The 15,763-nt window shown below is 50.8% G+C and overlaps 1 protein-coding gene across 1 annotated transcript in view; it reads right to left on the bottom strand.

The window, feature by feature from the left end:
• Positions 1–15,763, bottom strand: part of LOC137038382 (acylamino-acid-releasing enzyme-like) — a 47,218-nt gene that overhangs the window by 14,218 nt on the left and 17,237 nt on the right. The window contains exons 14-18 of the mRNA XM_067412886.1: positions 14,968–15,019; positions 14,806–14,894; positions 13,915–14,047; positions 4,164–4,247; positions 4,002–4,082 (exon numbers count right to left, since the gene is read on the bottom strand). Of these exons, the coding sequence (XP_067268987.1) occupies positions 4,002–4,082; positions 4,164–4,247; positions 13,915–14,047; positions 14,806–14,894; positions 14,968–15,019 (439 nt within the window). The remainder of the gene's footprint in view (positions 1–4,001; positions 4,083–4,163; positions 4,248–13,914; positions 14,048–14,805; positions 14,895–14,967; positions 15,020–15,763) is intronic.

Genomic DNA, 15,763 nt, shown 5'->3' on the forward strand with positions numbered 1-15,763 from the left:
CAACTAGCCCACAACTAGCCCAAAACGAGCCCACAACTAGCCCAAAACGAGCCCACAACTAGCCCACAACTAGCCCAAAACGAGCCCAAAACGAGCCCACAACTAGCCCAAAACGAGCCCACAACTAGCCCAAAACGAGCCCACAACCAGCCCACAACAAGCCCACAACTAGCCCAAAACGAGCCCACAACTAGCCCACAACTAGCCCAAAACGAGCCCAAAACGAGCCCACAACTAGCCCAAAACGAGCCCACAACTAGCCCACAACTAGCCCACAACTAGCCCAAAACAAGCCCACAACTAGCCCAAAACTAGCCCAAGACGAGCCCACAACTAGCCCAAAACGAGCCCACAACTAGCCCACAACAAGCCCAAAACAAGCCCACGACTAGCCCAAAACTAGCCCACAACTATGCCTTGCAAATATTATAGCATGTTGATATGTACCTGCGATAACTCGCATTGAGGTCATTCTTGAAGTGAAAACAAGCAAATACATTGCATGTGCAGTGATTTATATGAACAGTTTTTAAATTCTGCCTTGAATTTGTGAATGCGCGTACAGCAGAGTTGCCAGGTTTTTAAAACAAAACTAGCCCAAAACAAGCCCAAAACGAGTCCAAAACAAACCCAAAACTAGCCCAAAACTAGCCCAAAACAAGCCCACAACTAGCCCACAACTAGCCCAAAACAAGCCCACAACTAGCCCAAAACGAGCCCAAAACGAGCCCACAACTAGCCCAAAACAAGCCCACAACTAGCCCAAAACAAGCCCACAACTAGCCCAAAACAAGCCCAAAACAAGCCCACAACTAGCCCACATCTAGCCCACAACTAGCCCAAAACAAGCCCACAACTAGCCCAAAACGAGCCCACAACGAGCCCACAACGAGCCCAAAACGAGCCCACAACTAGCCCACAACTAGCCCAAAACAAGCCCACAACTAGCCCAAAACAAGCCCACAACTAGCCCAAAACAAGCCCAAAACAAGCCCACAACTAGCCCACATCTAGCCCACAACTAGCCCAAAACAAGCCCACAACTAGCCCAAAACAAGCCCACAACTAGCCCAAAACAAGCCCACAACTAGCCCAAAACGAGCCCACAACTAGCCCAAAACAAGCCCACAACTAGCCCAAAACAAGCCCACAACTAGCCCAAAATAAGCCCACAACTAGCCCACAACGAGCCCATAATGAGCCCAAAACAAGCCCAAAACAAGCCCAAAACGAGCCCACAACGAGCCCACAATGAGCTCAAAACGAGCCCACAACTAGCCCAAAACGAGCCCACAACTAGCCCAAAACGAGCCCACAACTAGCCCACAACTAGCCCAAAACGAGCCCATAACGAGCCCAAAATGAGCCCACAACTAGCCCACAACTAGCCCAAAACAAGCCCACAACTAGCCCAAAACGAACCCAAAACAAGCCCACAACTAGCCCAAAACAAGCGCAAAACGAGCCCAAAACGAGCCCACAACTAGCCCAAAACAAGCCCACAACGAGCCCACAACGAACCCAAAACAAGCCCACAACTAGCCCAAAACGAACCCAAAACAAGCCCACAACTAGCCCAAAACAAGCCCACAACTAGCCCAAAACGAACCCAAAACAAGCCCACAACTAGCCCAAAACAAGCCCACAACTAGCCCAAAACGAACCCAAAACAAGCCCACAACTAGCCCAAAACGAACCCAAAACAAGCCCACAACTAGCCCAAAACAAGCCCACAACTAGCCCAAAACGAGCCCACAACTAGCCCAAAACGAGCCCACAACTAGCCCAAAACAAGCCCACAACTAGCCCAAAACGAGCCCACAACTAGCCCACAACTAGCCCAAAACGAGCCCACAACTAGCCCAAAACGAGCCCACAACTAGCCCAAAACGAGCCCACAACCAGCCCACAACTAGCCCAAAACAAGCCCACAACTAGCCCAAAATGAGCCCACAACTAGCCCACAACTAGCCCACAACTAGCCCAAAACGAGCCCAAAACGAGCCCACAACTAGCCCAAAACGAGCCCACAACTAGCCCACAAGTAGCCCAAAACAAGCCCACAACTAGCCCAAAACTAGCCCAAGACGAGCCCACAACTAGCCCACAACTAGCCCACAACAAGCCCAAAACAAGCCCACGACTAGCCCAAAACTAGCCCACAACTAGCCCGAAAACAAGCCCACAACTAGCCCACAACTAGCCCAAGACAAGCCCACAACTAGCCCACAACTAGCCCAAGACGAGCCCAAGACGAGCCCACAACTAGCCCACAACAAGCTTTTTAAGAAATTACTAGATTTTCACATCAATACATGTTTGTTTTAATAGGCTACAGACAGCGCGCTGTGCCTTTAATTCAGCGCGTTAAGAACAGCAAATCAGACTCGGTGCAGAAACGATCGCAGCACTTCGCACTGACGGACCGACACTGCGTGCAGTGTGAAAACTGTAATCTGATAACAGTATGGAAAAAATATGCACCGCAAACAGACTACGCTGTGTGAGAAACGAGCATCAGCAGGTGTCGCTTCGGATAGCCATGCCCGATGTAATGCCACTTACATACGACTCTCATGCTGCCACATAACGTTACCTACTGTTACAGTTCTGTCCACCGCCCTCCTTCCGTCATCATTTCACAGGGAATCCAAAATGCTCTCATACATGCGATGTGAATGATGCGGGAGGCTTTTCAGGTTCTTCTGCCCCTCCGCTAGCCAATGTTGACTGATTGCCTTCACGTGAACGACTGCTGTGTGTAGTTTCACTGAAACTCGGCGAGTTTAAAGGAACAAAATTACTTAAAAAGCAATATCGGCAAATGAAACGGTCCTTTACTCTGCGATCGCTAAACAATTAAGATGAATCCGCAAAAAAAAAAAAAAAAAGCGCAATAAATCCGCGGGTCACGTGCGTTCCGAACCGTGGATCGTGATCCGTTGCACCCCTAGTCTAGTAAATGCATCTTGATTTAAAGGTGCACTATGTAGTATTTTTGCAGTAAAATATCCAAAAACCACTAGGCCAGTGTTATATATTTTGTTCAGTTGAGTACCTACAATATCCCAGAAGTTTCCAACTATTTGTAAATTGTGAGAAAATTGCTATTTTAACTGAGGACCGGGACGTGTCAGCATAGCGTTTGAGGGGGTCGCCTGTCAATGGCGTCATATCTGCGCTACCCTCGGTTTCGGCTTTTATTTGGCAGGAGCGCTTTACTCTTAGCAGTGTGAACAAGTGAACGCACGGAGTAACGTCATAACATCGTTTTGAACACACTTAAATGTATCTAATATGATAAACAGAGCTCCATTACCTCAAAATCATAACCGGAAGAGCGGATCAGTGCAGGCGCCCGGCGACTGTCTCCCGTCCCGTCATAATAAAAGTCCCGGTATTTGCGAGGCGGGTATTTGTTTAACAATCGCTCCAGCGGCCGTGCTCAGGTCCACAACACTCGGTCCTGCTCTGCTTTAGACTACAGTAACGTTAATAACCGCATGCATGAACGTGATTTCTGCCCGAGTCCTATTTTCCACCGGCTGTGATGAGAAGACCACATCTCCCAAGATGCTGCGCTCACACATTGCGCCATCAAACTATGATTTGTTTTGAATAGGCGCCCTCCAGTGGACGGAAAGCTCCATAGTGCACCTTTAAGAATGTTTTTATATTTAGACTAGAAACAAGACAAAATGACTGAGTAAGAAGAGCATTTTTTGCAGTGTATATGTGAGTGAATCGCTTCTCAAACAAGAACAAATGTAGGCGGGGCTTGATTGTGTCTGTGGGAGATTGATTGAGTGTGATTGGATGGTGGTGGTTTGCTATTGGTGGATCTCATGTGAATGACCGATGGTCCCGCCCTCGTCATCAGAGACGAGAGTTCATTAGTGCAACTGTTTTCATGGAAAGCCAAGTGTGTGTGTGTGTGTGTGTGTGTGTGTGTGTGTGTGTGTGTGTGTGTGTGTGTGTGTGTGTTTATGACCGCTCCTCACCCAGCAGGACGCCGAAGCCCATCTTACACAGAACTGCTGTGGACAAAACCCACTCCGTCACCAGCACCGAATGAGGGCCGCCTGAGAGCAAATCAGCAAAGCATGAAGCATGTCTTAGTTCATCTTTACATTAAAACATATAACGGTCACTACAGAGCAGACCATGTGGCATGACGATGAGAGGCAGTTTGCTTCCCTCCGGCGTTTCCTTCGGCTTCAGCAGAACGGCATCAAAGTCCAAACCAGCTGAGGAAGAACAGAGAACAGAGTTGATATGTTCCCAATGAAATGACACACAGATACAGAGCAACATGTGAACACACACAGCCCTATTACCCTGATCTGAGCTCACGGCACAGCTGCTCTTAGGGCACAATTAACCAATCAGAGCCTCATCTCCCTTTCCCTTTAAAAGCCAGCCATGAGCGGATTCACTGATTACATGAGTGTGGCAAGGGGGGCGTGGTTCAGCGAGGTCTGCAGCGGGAGAGAGGGCCGCGGGACGAGCGGTAAGTGAGTGGGTTGGACGCAGATTAATAACACCTGTCTCTTGTTCTAGTAATGAGCGCGGAGACGGGATAAAACACCAGCGGAACCAGAGACCAGGGAGAGAGAGTCGGACTGTTGGTGCGAGAACACAGAGACTGAGTTTACCCGGAAGCCGGAAGTGCCGCGAACCGGAAGTTATTGTTGCTTAAGAGTTTGACTGAGAACACACGAAGAAGTGTGTTCTTGACATTGAGAAAGAGAAAATAAAGATACGCATCAACAGTCCAGCAGACCCCTGTGTCCTCTTCCTTCCTTACTATATCGAACTTGCTACACTGGTGCCGAAACCCGGGAAGGAAGCAGGACAGAGCCGCCGCCATGACAACGCCCTCCGCCGCGCCATTTGCGGAGATCATCAACTCCCTCGCGGTCCTCCACCAGGAACACCATAAGGCATTGCTGGACCTTCGGACCGAACAGGAGCGCCGCTTCGAGGCCATCGTCCAAGGCCAGCAAGAGGACCGCGAGCGGTTCCGGAGCTGGATGGACCGGGAGGTTCGCGCCGAGGCCGCTGGGCGGGCCAGCGCACCGGTGCACGTGCCCCTCCAGAAGATGGGGCCGGAAGATGACCCCGAGGCCTTCGTAGATCTGTTCCAAAAAGCCGCGGAGGCCTGCGGGTGGCCCCGGGCACAGTGGCCGGTGCGCCTCATCCCCCTTCTATCCGGCGAAGCCCAGGCGGCCGCGCAACATCTACCGGTGGCGAACCTCCTGGACTACGACGACCTGAAGCGGGCCATACTTCAGCGGGTCGGCCGGACCCCAGAACAACACCGCCAGCGTTTCCGCTCCCTGGAGTGGGGTGAGGCCGGTCGACCCTTCGCATTGGCCCAACAGCTCCGGGACGAGTGCCGCAGATGGCTGCTGGCCGGCGGCAGCGACGGGGACCATGTTGTCGATCTGGTGGTGCTGGAGCAGTTCATCACTCGGCTTCCCCGGAAGACCGCCGAGTGGGTCCAGTGCCACCGGCCCACGTCGCTGGAGACGGCCATCCACCTGGCGGAGGACCACCTGGTGGCGTGCCCGGGGGTCGGCGAACCCCCACTAACTTCTCTCTCTCTCTCTCCCCCCTCTCTCTTTCTCTCTCGACCTGTCCCTCTCCCCAGGTCCCGCCCTCCAGGCCCTCCTCGCGTCCCCCCCAGAGGCCGGGGTGGGATGGGCCTTGGACCGTCTGGGAGTTCGCGGGTCCCGCCCAGGGGGGCGGGGCCACTGGGGGCTGGTGGTGACAATGGCTCTGGTTCCGCCCCCTTTCCGCGCTCATCCTCCAACCCACTCCCCGCCGCAGGGGTGGCGGGTAAGCCTGGGCTGGCCTGCTGGCGGTGCGGTGATCCGGATCATTTTGTGGACCGATGTCCGAGGATGGACATCGGGACAATGATCCGGATCCCGGACGTCCAGCGGACCACCCCCAATCAAGCAGGAGAGTACCAAATTCCTGTAAGTATCAAGGGGGGTACATATCAGGCCTTGGTGGATTCAGGATGTAACCAAACCTCGATCCATCAAAGCCTGATGCAGCCTGGGGCATTGGATACAAGCCGCATGGTTAAGGTGCGGTGTGTGCACGGGGATGTGGTGGAATATCCGGTTGTCCCAGTCACGATACAGTTTAGGGGGAAAAAGCATAGTGTTGAGGTGGCGGTTAGTCCCCACCTCCGGCATCCGCTAATTCTGGGGACGAATTGGCCCGCCTTTTCGGCGTTATTGGGGTCGTTATGCGCGGATGCCGCTTGGGGAAAAAAGGCTAGGAACGGGGCGGTGCGAGTGCAGGTTGGCGAGACTGATACGGGACCCTTGGGAACAGCTTCAGGGGAACCGAGCGGGGTTGAGAGACTGATTCTCTCGGACCGCGATGACTTCCCTCTGGAGCAGTCCCAAGATGAGACTCTAAAACATGCTTTCCAACAGGTCCGCACTATCGACGGTCAGTCCCTCCAACCCGCATTGCCCGTCACGTATCCTTATTTTGCCATAATTAAGGATCGGTTGTATCGAGTGACCCAAGACACTCAGACAAAGCTAGATACAACCCAGTTGTTAGTACCAAAGAGCCGCTGGGAAATGCTTTTCCAGGCGGCTCACTCTAACCCGATGGCGGGCCACCTGGGACAGGCGGCCACGCTGAATCGTTTAATGACCCGATTTTTTTGGCCAGGCATTCATGACAATGTGCGCAGGTGGTGCGCGTCTTGTCCTGAATGTCAGTTGGTGAACCCACTGGCCGCCCCAAAAGCGCCATTGCGCCCCCTACCATTAATGCAGGTCCCCTTCGAGAGAATTGCGATGGACCTCATCGGGCCATTAGAGCGATCCGCACGCGGACATCGTTTTGCGCTAGTTATCGTGGACTACGCAACACGATATCCGGAAGCAGTGGCTCTCCGCAACATCTCGGCGAAGAGTGTTGCGGACGCACTGTTTCGTTTAATCTCCCGGGTGGGGATTCCGAAAGAAATCCTCACTGATCAAGGCACGGCGTTTATGTCACGCACGTTAAGCGAATTGTACGGATTATTGGGCATTAAATCCATTCGAACCAGCGTCTATCACCCACAAACGGACGGCTTGGTCGAACGATTTAATCGCACTCTTAAATCCATGATCCGTAAATTCCTACAGGAAGACGCCAAAAATTGGGATCGGTGGTTAGAACCCCTCTTATTTGCTGTGCGCGAGGTCCCGCAAGCCTCCACAGGGTTTTCCCCCTTCGAGCTTCTCTACGGTCGACAGCCACGGGGGGTGCTGGACGTCCTACGAGAAACTTGGGAGGAGGGGCCTTCGTTGGCCAAAAACGAAATTCAGTACGTCATGGACTTGCGAACAAAACTCCACACATTGGGGCGGCTATCTAGGGAGAATTTGTTGCAAGCCCAGGACCGCCAGAGCCGGTCATATAACAGGGGTACTAAACTACGCAAATTCACACCGGGAGAGAAAGTGCTCGTTCTACTCCCAACGTCGAGCTCAAAATTAATGTCAAAGTGGCAGGGGCCGTTTGAGGTCGCACGGCAGATAGGAGAGCTCGATTATGAAGTGATACGATCCGATAGGAACGGGGCACGTCAAATATACCACCTCAATCTGCTAAAAAAATGGAATGAGGTGGAATCGGTGTTGTTGGCAACGGTGATCGGGGGAGAGGATGATCTCGGGCCAGAGGCGAGCATTAAAGCACAATCAGTCGCGTTGGCCCCTGGGGGAGATCACCTCTCACCGTTACAACTCGCTGACTTATCGAAATTGCAGGCGGAATTCGCTGACGTGTTCTCGCCCCTACCGGGACGTACCGACTTGATTCAGCACCATATCGAGACCGAGCCGGGCGTGGTAGTTCGCAGCCGGCCGTATCGCTTGCCTGAGCACAAGAAAAAAGTAGTTCAGGACGAATTAGGCGCAATGCTCGACATGGGAGTAATCGAGGAGTCCAACAGTGACTGGGCGAGCCCGATAGTTTTGGTCCTCAAAACAGACGGCTCGGTCAGGTTCTGTGTGGACTACCGCAAGGTGAACGCTGTGTCGAAGTTCGACGCGTATCCAATGCCGCGGGTTGACGAGTTGCTTGATCGGTTAGGTACGGCTCGATTTTATTCGACACTGGACTTAACAAAGGGCTATTGGCAGATCCCCTTGTCTCCATTGTCCAAAGAAAAAACAGCTTTCACCACGCCGTTTGGATTACACCAATTTGTCACGCTTCCTTTCGGCTTGTTCGGGGCGCCCGCAACCTTCCAGCGACTCATGGATAGGATTTTGCGTCCCCATGCTGCATATGCTGCTGCGTACCTGGATGACATAGTGATTTATAGTCACGATTGGCAGCGGCATATGCAGCATGTGAGGGCGGTCCTGAGGTCGCTGAGGAGAGCGGGGCTCACGGCCAATCCGAAGAAGTGTGCGATTGGGCGGGTGGAAGTAAGGTATCTGGGCTTCCACTTGGGTCATGGGCAGGTGCGTCCCCAAATTGATAAGACTGCCGCAATTGCAACCTGTCCGAGGCCCAAGACCAAAAAGGAGGTAAGACAGTTCTTGGGGCTGGCGGGATATTATAGACGGTTTATACCAAATTATTCGGACCTCACCAGCCCTTTGACTGATCTTACTAGAAAGGGGCTACCAGATACGGTCCAGTGGACGGAGCCGTGTCAACAGGCTTTTACCCAAGTAAAGGCTGCTCTATGTGGCGGGCCGCTCTTACACTCCCCTGACTTTTCTCTCCCTTTCTTGTTGCAGACTGACGCGTCGGACAGGGGGCTGGGCGCAGTCCTGGCCCAGGAGGTGGAGGGGGGAGAGCGGCCGGTGCTGTACATTAGCCGTAAGCTCTCCAATACCCCTTTTCCACCAAGGCAGTGCTGGTGCTAAATCGGAGCCAGAGCCTAGTTTCAAATCGGTTCTTTGTGTTTCCACAGCCAAAGCACCAGCTCCGAGCCAGGAAAAGTGGTTCTTAAGTAACACCAAAACATTGCTGGGCTAGAAGTAAGAACCGCTTGCGTCACCGGCTGGGGGCGGCGTTACCGTGATCAACAAGATGAACACAAACCTGTGACCGCCATTTTTTCAATAGCAGCTAATCAAGCTAACAGCTGCTGGATTGTAATCTCCGTCTATACAAATCATGGAGAGCTGCACAAATGCGTTGGATTTGCGGCGTTTTAATGCTGATGTAGGATCATAAAGCCATGGGCCACTGAGGGAAGGCTTGTTCGAGATGCATCGGCGCGCGCTGTGCAGACTGATTGCGTATGACATCAAAGTAGAGCGAGCGCCAACGACCCCTTATGCTTTTGAATCGCTCGCGCAGTATTTGGATATCATATGTGGGTTGGTCTGCGCAGCGTCAATGCATTAGATAGAACACGCCTGGAAATTGTGTGTGTGTGTGTTTCCCGCTGCCTCGCTAGCAGTAGAGTCCTGCAACGGGTCGGGTACCCGCGGGCATAAAAGTGGCTAAAACAGGTGGATTGTGACATAAATTATAAAATACACGGGCGGGGTGTGGGCGGATAATTAATTCCGTGCGAGCGGGTAGAAGCGCGGATGAAAAATATGTGCAATATTTTTCTGTGCTGTGGCAAGGCGGAGGAGCGAGCGAGACCGGGGCGTGATGGCGAATGAGTGTCACCTGTGAGCCACACCGGTCTCAAATCCTCTCACGAGTCACGAGGGAGCTCGGCGGCATATAAGGACGAGAGATCACTAGACCTGGATTTTACGTTGAGTTGTGTTTGTTTTATTATGTGTGTGCGTGGCAGATGTCCGTGAGGGGCCGCGTTACTTTCGCTTTGTTTGGTTAAGTCTTTTAAATGTTCGCCGGTTCTCGAAAAACGATCAAAACGATCCGGTCGTCCTTCTTCCCCCCCAAACATACTGTATTACAATTTCTATGTCCAATTTACCATTACACATACACGCAACAACTATTTGCCATTTGATCCATCACGTCACCACCACTGTGACTTTTGTTGATGCCACTCGTAGCCCAGATGGAGCGAGCGTTGCAGGATTAGCAATGGATGAAGTAAAAGTAAAGTTGGTGAGAAGTATATAAAATTGTTGACAACGAGTCTATAAAGGCACTTTAGCCTGTTTCTTTAGCCCATTCATGATGCTGTTGATGTTGAGAGAAGTGCAATATTAAAAAAAATAAAGCATTTTAATTGAAATGATTTTAGCGTGTGTGATTTATTGCGGGCAGGGTTCGGGTAACGGGCAAATATTAATGGGTCTGGGATGGACCCGTGCAGGACTCTGGTATGACGTAAGACCTGGCTCTGTTGTGGCTCTTAGCATGTGGAAAAGAAAACGGTTCTTAGAAGGCTCTCAAGTCGAACCAACTTAGAACTGACACTATCACTGGCTCCGAACTAGCACCCGGTTCATTCTGGTGGAAAAGGGGTACAAGAGGGAAGCTAAGTACAGCACCATAGAAAAGGAGTGTTTGGCCATCAGATGGGCCGTTCTCACTCTCCGCTATTACCTCCTGGGGCGGGAGTTCACTCTCTGTTCGGACCACGCTCCTCTCCAATGGCTCCACCGCATGAAGGATACCAACGCGCGGATCACCCGTTGGTATCTGGCTCTTCAGCCGTTTAAGTTCAAGGTGGTCCACAGGCCGGGTGCTCAGATGGCTGTGGCCGATTTCCTCTCCAGAAATGGGGGGGGGGGGGCTGCAGGCCGGACGGCTCCCCGGCCTGAGTCGGGCGGTGGGGGTATGTGGCAAGGGGGGCGTGGTTCAGCGAGGTCTGCAGCAGGAGAGAGGGCCGCGGGACGAGCGGTAAGTGAGTGGGTTGGACGCAGATTAATAACACCTGTCTCTTGTTCTAGTAATGAGCGCGGAGACGGGATAAAACACCAGCGGAACCAGAGACCAGGGAGAGAGTCGGACTGTTGGTGCGAGAACACAGAGACTGAGTTTACCCGGAAGCCGGAAGTGCCGCGAACCGGAAGTTATTGTTGCTTATGAGTTTGACTGAGAACACACGAAGAAGTGTGTTCTTGACATTGAGAAAGAGAAAATAAAGATACGCATCAACAGTCCAGCAGACCCCTGTGTCCTCTTCCTTCCTTACTATATCGAACTTGCTACAATGAGGACAGACTGAACGTGCGCGCGCGCGTGTGTGTGTGTGTGTAATAATACCACACTCTCAATTGTGCTAACTGGCCTAAGTCTCAGCTCATCTCATCTCTCAGTGTCAGCTCATCTCTCAGTGTCAGCTCATCGCTCAGTCTCAGCTCATCTCTCAGTGTCAGCTCATCTCTCAGTCTCAGCTCATCGCTCAGTCTCAGCTCATCTCTCAGTGTCAGCTCATCTCTCAGTGTCAGCTCATCTCTCAGTGTCAGCTCATCTCTCAGTCTCAGCTCATCTCTCAGTCTCAGCTCATCTCTCAGTGTCAGCTCATCTCTCAGCTCATCTCTCAGTCTCAGCTCATCTCTCAGTGTCAGCTCATCTCTCAGTCTCAGCTCATCTCTCAGTGTCAGCTCATCTCTCAGTGTCAGCTCATCTCTCAGTCTCAGCTCATCTCTCAGTGTCAGCTCATCTCTCAGTGTCAGCTCATCTCTCAGTGTCAGCTCATCGCTCAGTGTCAGCTCATCTCTCAGTGTCAGCTCATCTCTCAGTGTCAGCTCATCTCTCAGTGTCAGCTCATCTCTCAGTCTCAGCTCATCTCTCAGTCTCAGCTCATCTCTCAGTCTCAGCTCATCGCTCAGTCTCAGCTCATCTCTCAGTGTCAGCTCATCTCTCAGTGTCAGCTCATCTCTCAGTGTCAGCTCATCGCTCAGTCTCAGCTCATCTCTCAGTCTCAGCTCATCGCTCAGTGTCAGCTCATCTCTCAGTGTCAGCTCATCTCTCAGTGTCAGCTCATCTCTCAGTGTCAGCTCATCTCTCAGTGTCAGCTCATCTCTCAGTCTCAGCTCATCTCTCAGTCTCAGCTCATCTCTCAGTCTCAGCTCATCTCTCAGTCTCAGCTCATCTCTCAGTCTCAGCTCATCGCTCAGTGTCAGCTCATCTCTCAGTGTCAGCTCATCTCTCAGTGTCAGCTCATCTCTCAGTGTCAGCTCATCGCTCAGTCTCAGCTCATCGCTCAGTCTCAGCTCATCGCTCAGTCTCAGCTCATCTCTCAGTGTCAGCTCATCTCTCAGTGTCAGCTCATCTCTCAGTGTCAGCTCATCTCTCAGTGTCAGCTCATCTCTCAGCTCATCTCTCAGTCTCAGCTCATCGCTCAGTCTCAGCTCATCTCTCAGTGTCAGCTCATCTCTCAGTGTCAGCTCATCTCTCAGCTCATCTCTCAGTCTCAGCTCATCTCTCAGTCTCAGCTCATCGCTCAGTCTCAGCTCATCGCTCAGTCTCAGCTCATCGCTCAGTCTCAGCTCATCGCTCAGTCTCAGCTCATCGCTCAGTCTCAGCTCATCGCTCAGTCTCAGCTCATCGCTCAGTCTCAGCTCATCGCTCAGTCTCAGCTCATCGCTCAGTCTCAGCTCATCGCTCAGTCTCAGCTCATCGCTCAGTCTCAGCTCATCGCTCAGTCTCAGCTCATCGCTCAGTCTCAGCTCATCTCTCAGTCTCAGCTCATCTCTCAGTCTCAGCTCATCTCTCAGTCTCAGCTCATCGCTCAGTCTCAGCTCATCGCTCAGTCTCAGCTCATCGCTCAGTCTCAGCTCATCGCTCAGTCTCAGCTCATCGCTCAGTCTCAGCTCATCGCTCAGTCTCAGCTCATCGCTCAGTCTCAGCTCATCGCTCAGTCTCAGCTCATCGCTCAGTCTCAGCTCATCGCTCAGTCTCAGCTCATCGCTCAGTCTCAGCTCATCGCTCAGTCTCAGCTCATCGCTCAGTCTCAGCTCATCGCTCAGTCTCAGCTCATCTCTCAGTCTCAGCTCATCTCTCAGTCTCAGCTCATCTCTCAGTCTCAGCTCATCTCTCAGTCTCAGCTCATCGCTCAGTCTCAGCTCATCGCTCAGTCTCAGCTCATCTCTCAGTCTCAGCTCATCTCTCAGTCTCAGCTCATCTCTCAGTCTCAGCTCATCGCTCAGTCTCAGCTCATCTCTCAGTCTCAGCTCATCTCTCAGTCTCAGCTCATCGCTCAGTCTCAGCTCATCGCTCAGTCTCAGCTCATCGCTCAGTCTCAGCTCATCTCTCAGTCTCAGCTCATCGCTCAGTCTCAGCTCATCGCTCAGTCTCAGCTCATCGCTCAGTCTCAGCTCATCGCTCAGTCTCAGCTCATCTCTCAGTCTCAGCTCATCGCTCAGTCTCAGCTCATCGCTCAGTCTCAGCTCATCTCTCAGTCTCAGCTCATCGCTCAGTCTCAGCTCATCGCTCAGTCTCAGCTCATCGCTCAGTGTCAGCTCATCGCTCAGTGTCAGCTCATCTCTCAGTGTCAGCTCATCTCTCAGTGTCAGCTCATCTCTCAGTCTCAGCTCATCTCTCAGTCTCAGCTCATCTCTCAGTCTCAGCTCATCTCTCAGTCTCAGCTCATCTCTCAGTCTCAGCTCATCGCTCAGTCTCAGCTCATCGCTCAGTCTCAGCTCATCGCTCAGTCTCAGCTCATCGCTCAGTCTCAGCTCATCGCTCAGTCTCAGCTAATCTCTCAGTCTCAGCTCATCGCTCAGTCTCAGCTCATCTCTCAGTCTCAGCTCATCGCTCAGTCTCAGCTCATCTCTCAGTCTCAGCTCATCTCTCAGTCTCAGCTCATCTCTCAGTCTCAGCTCATCTCTCAGTCTCAGCTCATCTCTCAGTCTCAGCTCATCTCTCAGTCTCAGCTCATCTCTCAGTCTCAGCTCATCTCTCAGTCTCAGCTCATCTCTCAGTCTCAGCTCATCTCTCAGTCTCAGCTCATCTCTCAGTCTCAGCTCATCTCTCAGTCTCAGCTCTTACGGTATTGGCTGTTGTCCTGCTCAGGCCTGAAGTTTAAGGTCTGCCAGCTGATGTCCTCCTGAGCCTGAGTGTCCTCCAGAGTGACCCACGACACCTGTTTCTCAGAGCCCTTCGCTGGCAGGAAGCCCACGCGCTGCAGAACAGACCAAACATTAGTACAATAACTGACAATGGTGCCAAATATATGAGGGATAAAACTCTCTGAGATCCATTTAACCATTAAATGTCAACCAAACAGCAATGCTGACAAGACGTCCTCGTGGCTGGATGCACTCTTTGCTTTATTTATTTATCTGTTCCTCATTTTACCTTTAACTCCAGTACAACAAAAACGACACACTGATGTTCAGCTCCCAAACACACGTATTAACTTGCAATGTTTCGACCAAAATGTCTTTGTCAGGCAAAACAACAAATCTACTACTAAATACAACAACATCCAATGAAAAAAGAGGAAATACTTTATAATAATCTGCCAATGGGGTGAGAAAAATAATTTGCATTGGCAGATTATTTATCTTATTTTAAGCAAAAACTCTCTTCATTTTGAGTTATTTTTTCCCCAAAACAAGACAATTACTTTTGCTTGTCTAGTAAATACTTCTTGTTTTAAGAATGTTTAGATGTTTGGACTAGAAACAAGACAAAAATACTGAGTAAGAAGAGCATTTTTTGCAGTGCACAGCTGAAATTATTGAGATGTCAAGAAAAATCATAGATGTTATACATCAGGATATTTCACGTGACATCACACACTGATGCATATCATATATACAGGTAATGTATGCATACTATAAACACTACGATTGACATTAACGATCCAATCTTTAGAATCAGCGGTGGACCCTAAACTGGTTTTGGGGAATGTGTGTATAATGTGTGTGTGAATACCAGGTCAGGAGGGCGGTTTGGAGAAGAGCAGCTGACCACCATCAGATCTCTGTGAATATTCAGCAAACTCCAGCTTCCTTCCTGTGACTCTACAGAGAGATCACACTAGTGTCATATGAGAAGGCATGTGTTACGCAAGACCATGACAAGAGCTATACATACCAGAGGTCAGAGACGTCACCTCACGACTCGAAGTATCCACAACCAGCAGATCCTGGAATATGCAAACACAACACACCTTTACTTATACTTTACACAAAGAAGCTTAACAATGACAAAATCAGTGATATATTTATATATTTGGCAGACGCTTTTATCCAAAGCGACTTGCATTGCATTCAAGGTACACATTTTACATTATTGTCAATTCTTGCTCTCCCTGGGAATCGAACCCATGACCTTGGCGTGGCTAGCGCCACGCTCTACTGGTTGAGCTACAGGAAAGCCGTTCACCCTGTTTAGTGATGGAAACAGAGTTCAGCTCTGCTGTAAAGTCATTGACGAGTTATTGTTGATTCAGTTCAGTTCGATAACTGTGTAAGCATGTTTGGACTAGAAACAAGACAAAAATACTGAGTAAGAAAAGCATTTTTTGCAGTGAAGTTCATCAGTTATGAAATGCAAGCGATGAAGTGACTCCGCAGGATAATTGCGATGCTCACTGGTTTGAGATTCGCAATCACACGTCATTCACGCTCTACCGCTTACTGGCGACTATTTCGTATAAATCAGAGCTTGTGAGTGTGATCACATTAACCAGAAGAAACTCTGAATCTCTTTAGATTCATACAGAGTACATTGCAAAAGAATATGTGTTTTAAAATATGAACCGTTTTATTAAAAAGTAGACATTTCAAGCTTTCTTTCATGTTTGTGTGACGAGTATTTGCTGAGTTTCAGTTCATTTTCCAGACGCGTTTCAGAAAGAAGAACAGCTGAAAGCGCACCCTGTTTAGTT

The sequence above is a fragment of the Pseudorasbora parva genome, chromosome 13, assembly GCF_024679245.1.
Source record: "Pseudorasbora parva isolate DD20220531a chromosome 13, ASM2467924v1, whole genome shotgun sequence".
Lineage (NCBI taxonomy): Eukaryota > Metazoa > Chordata > Actinopteri > Cypriniformes > Gobionidae > Pseudorasbora > Pseudorasbora parva.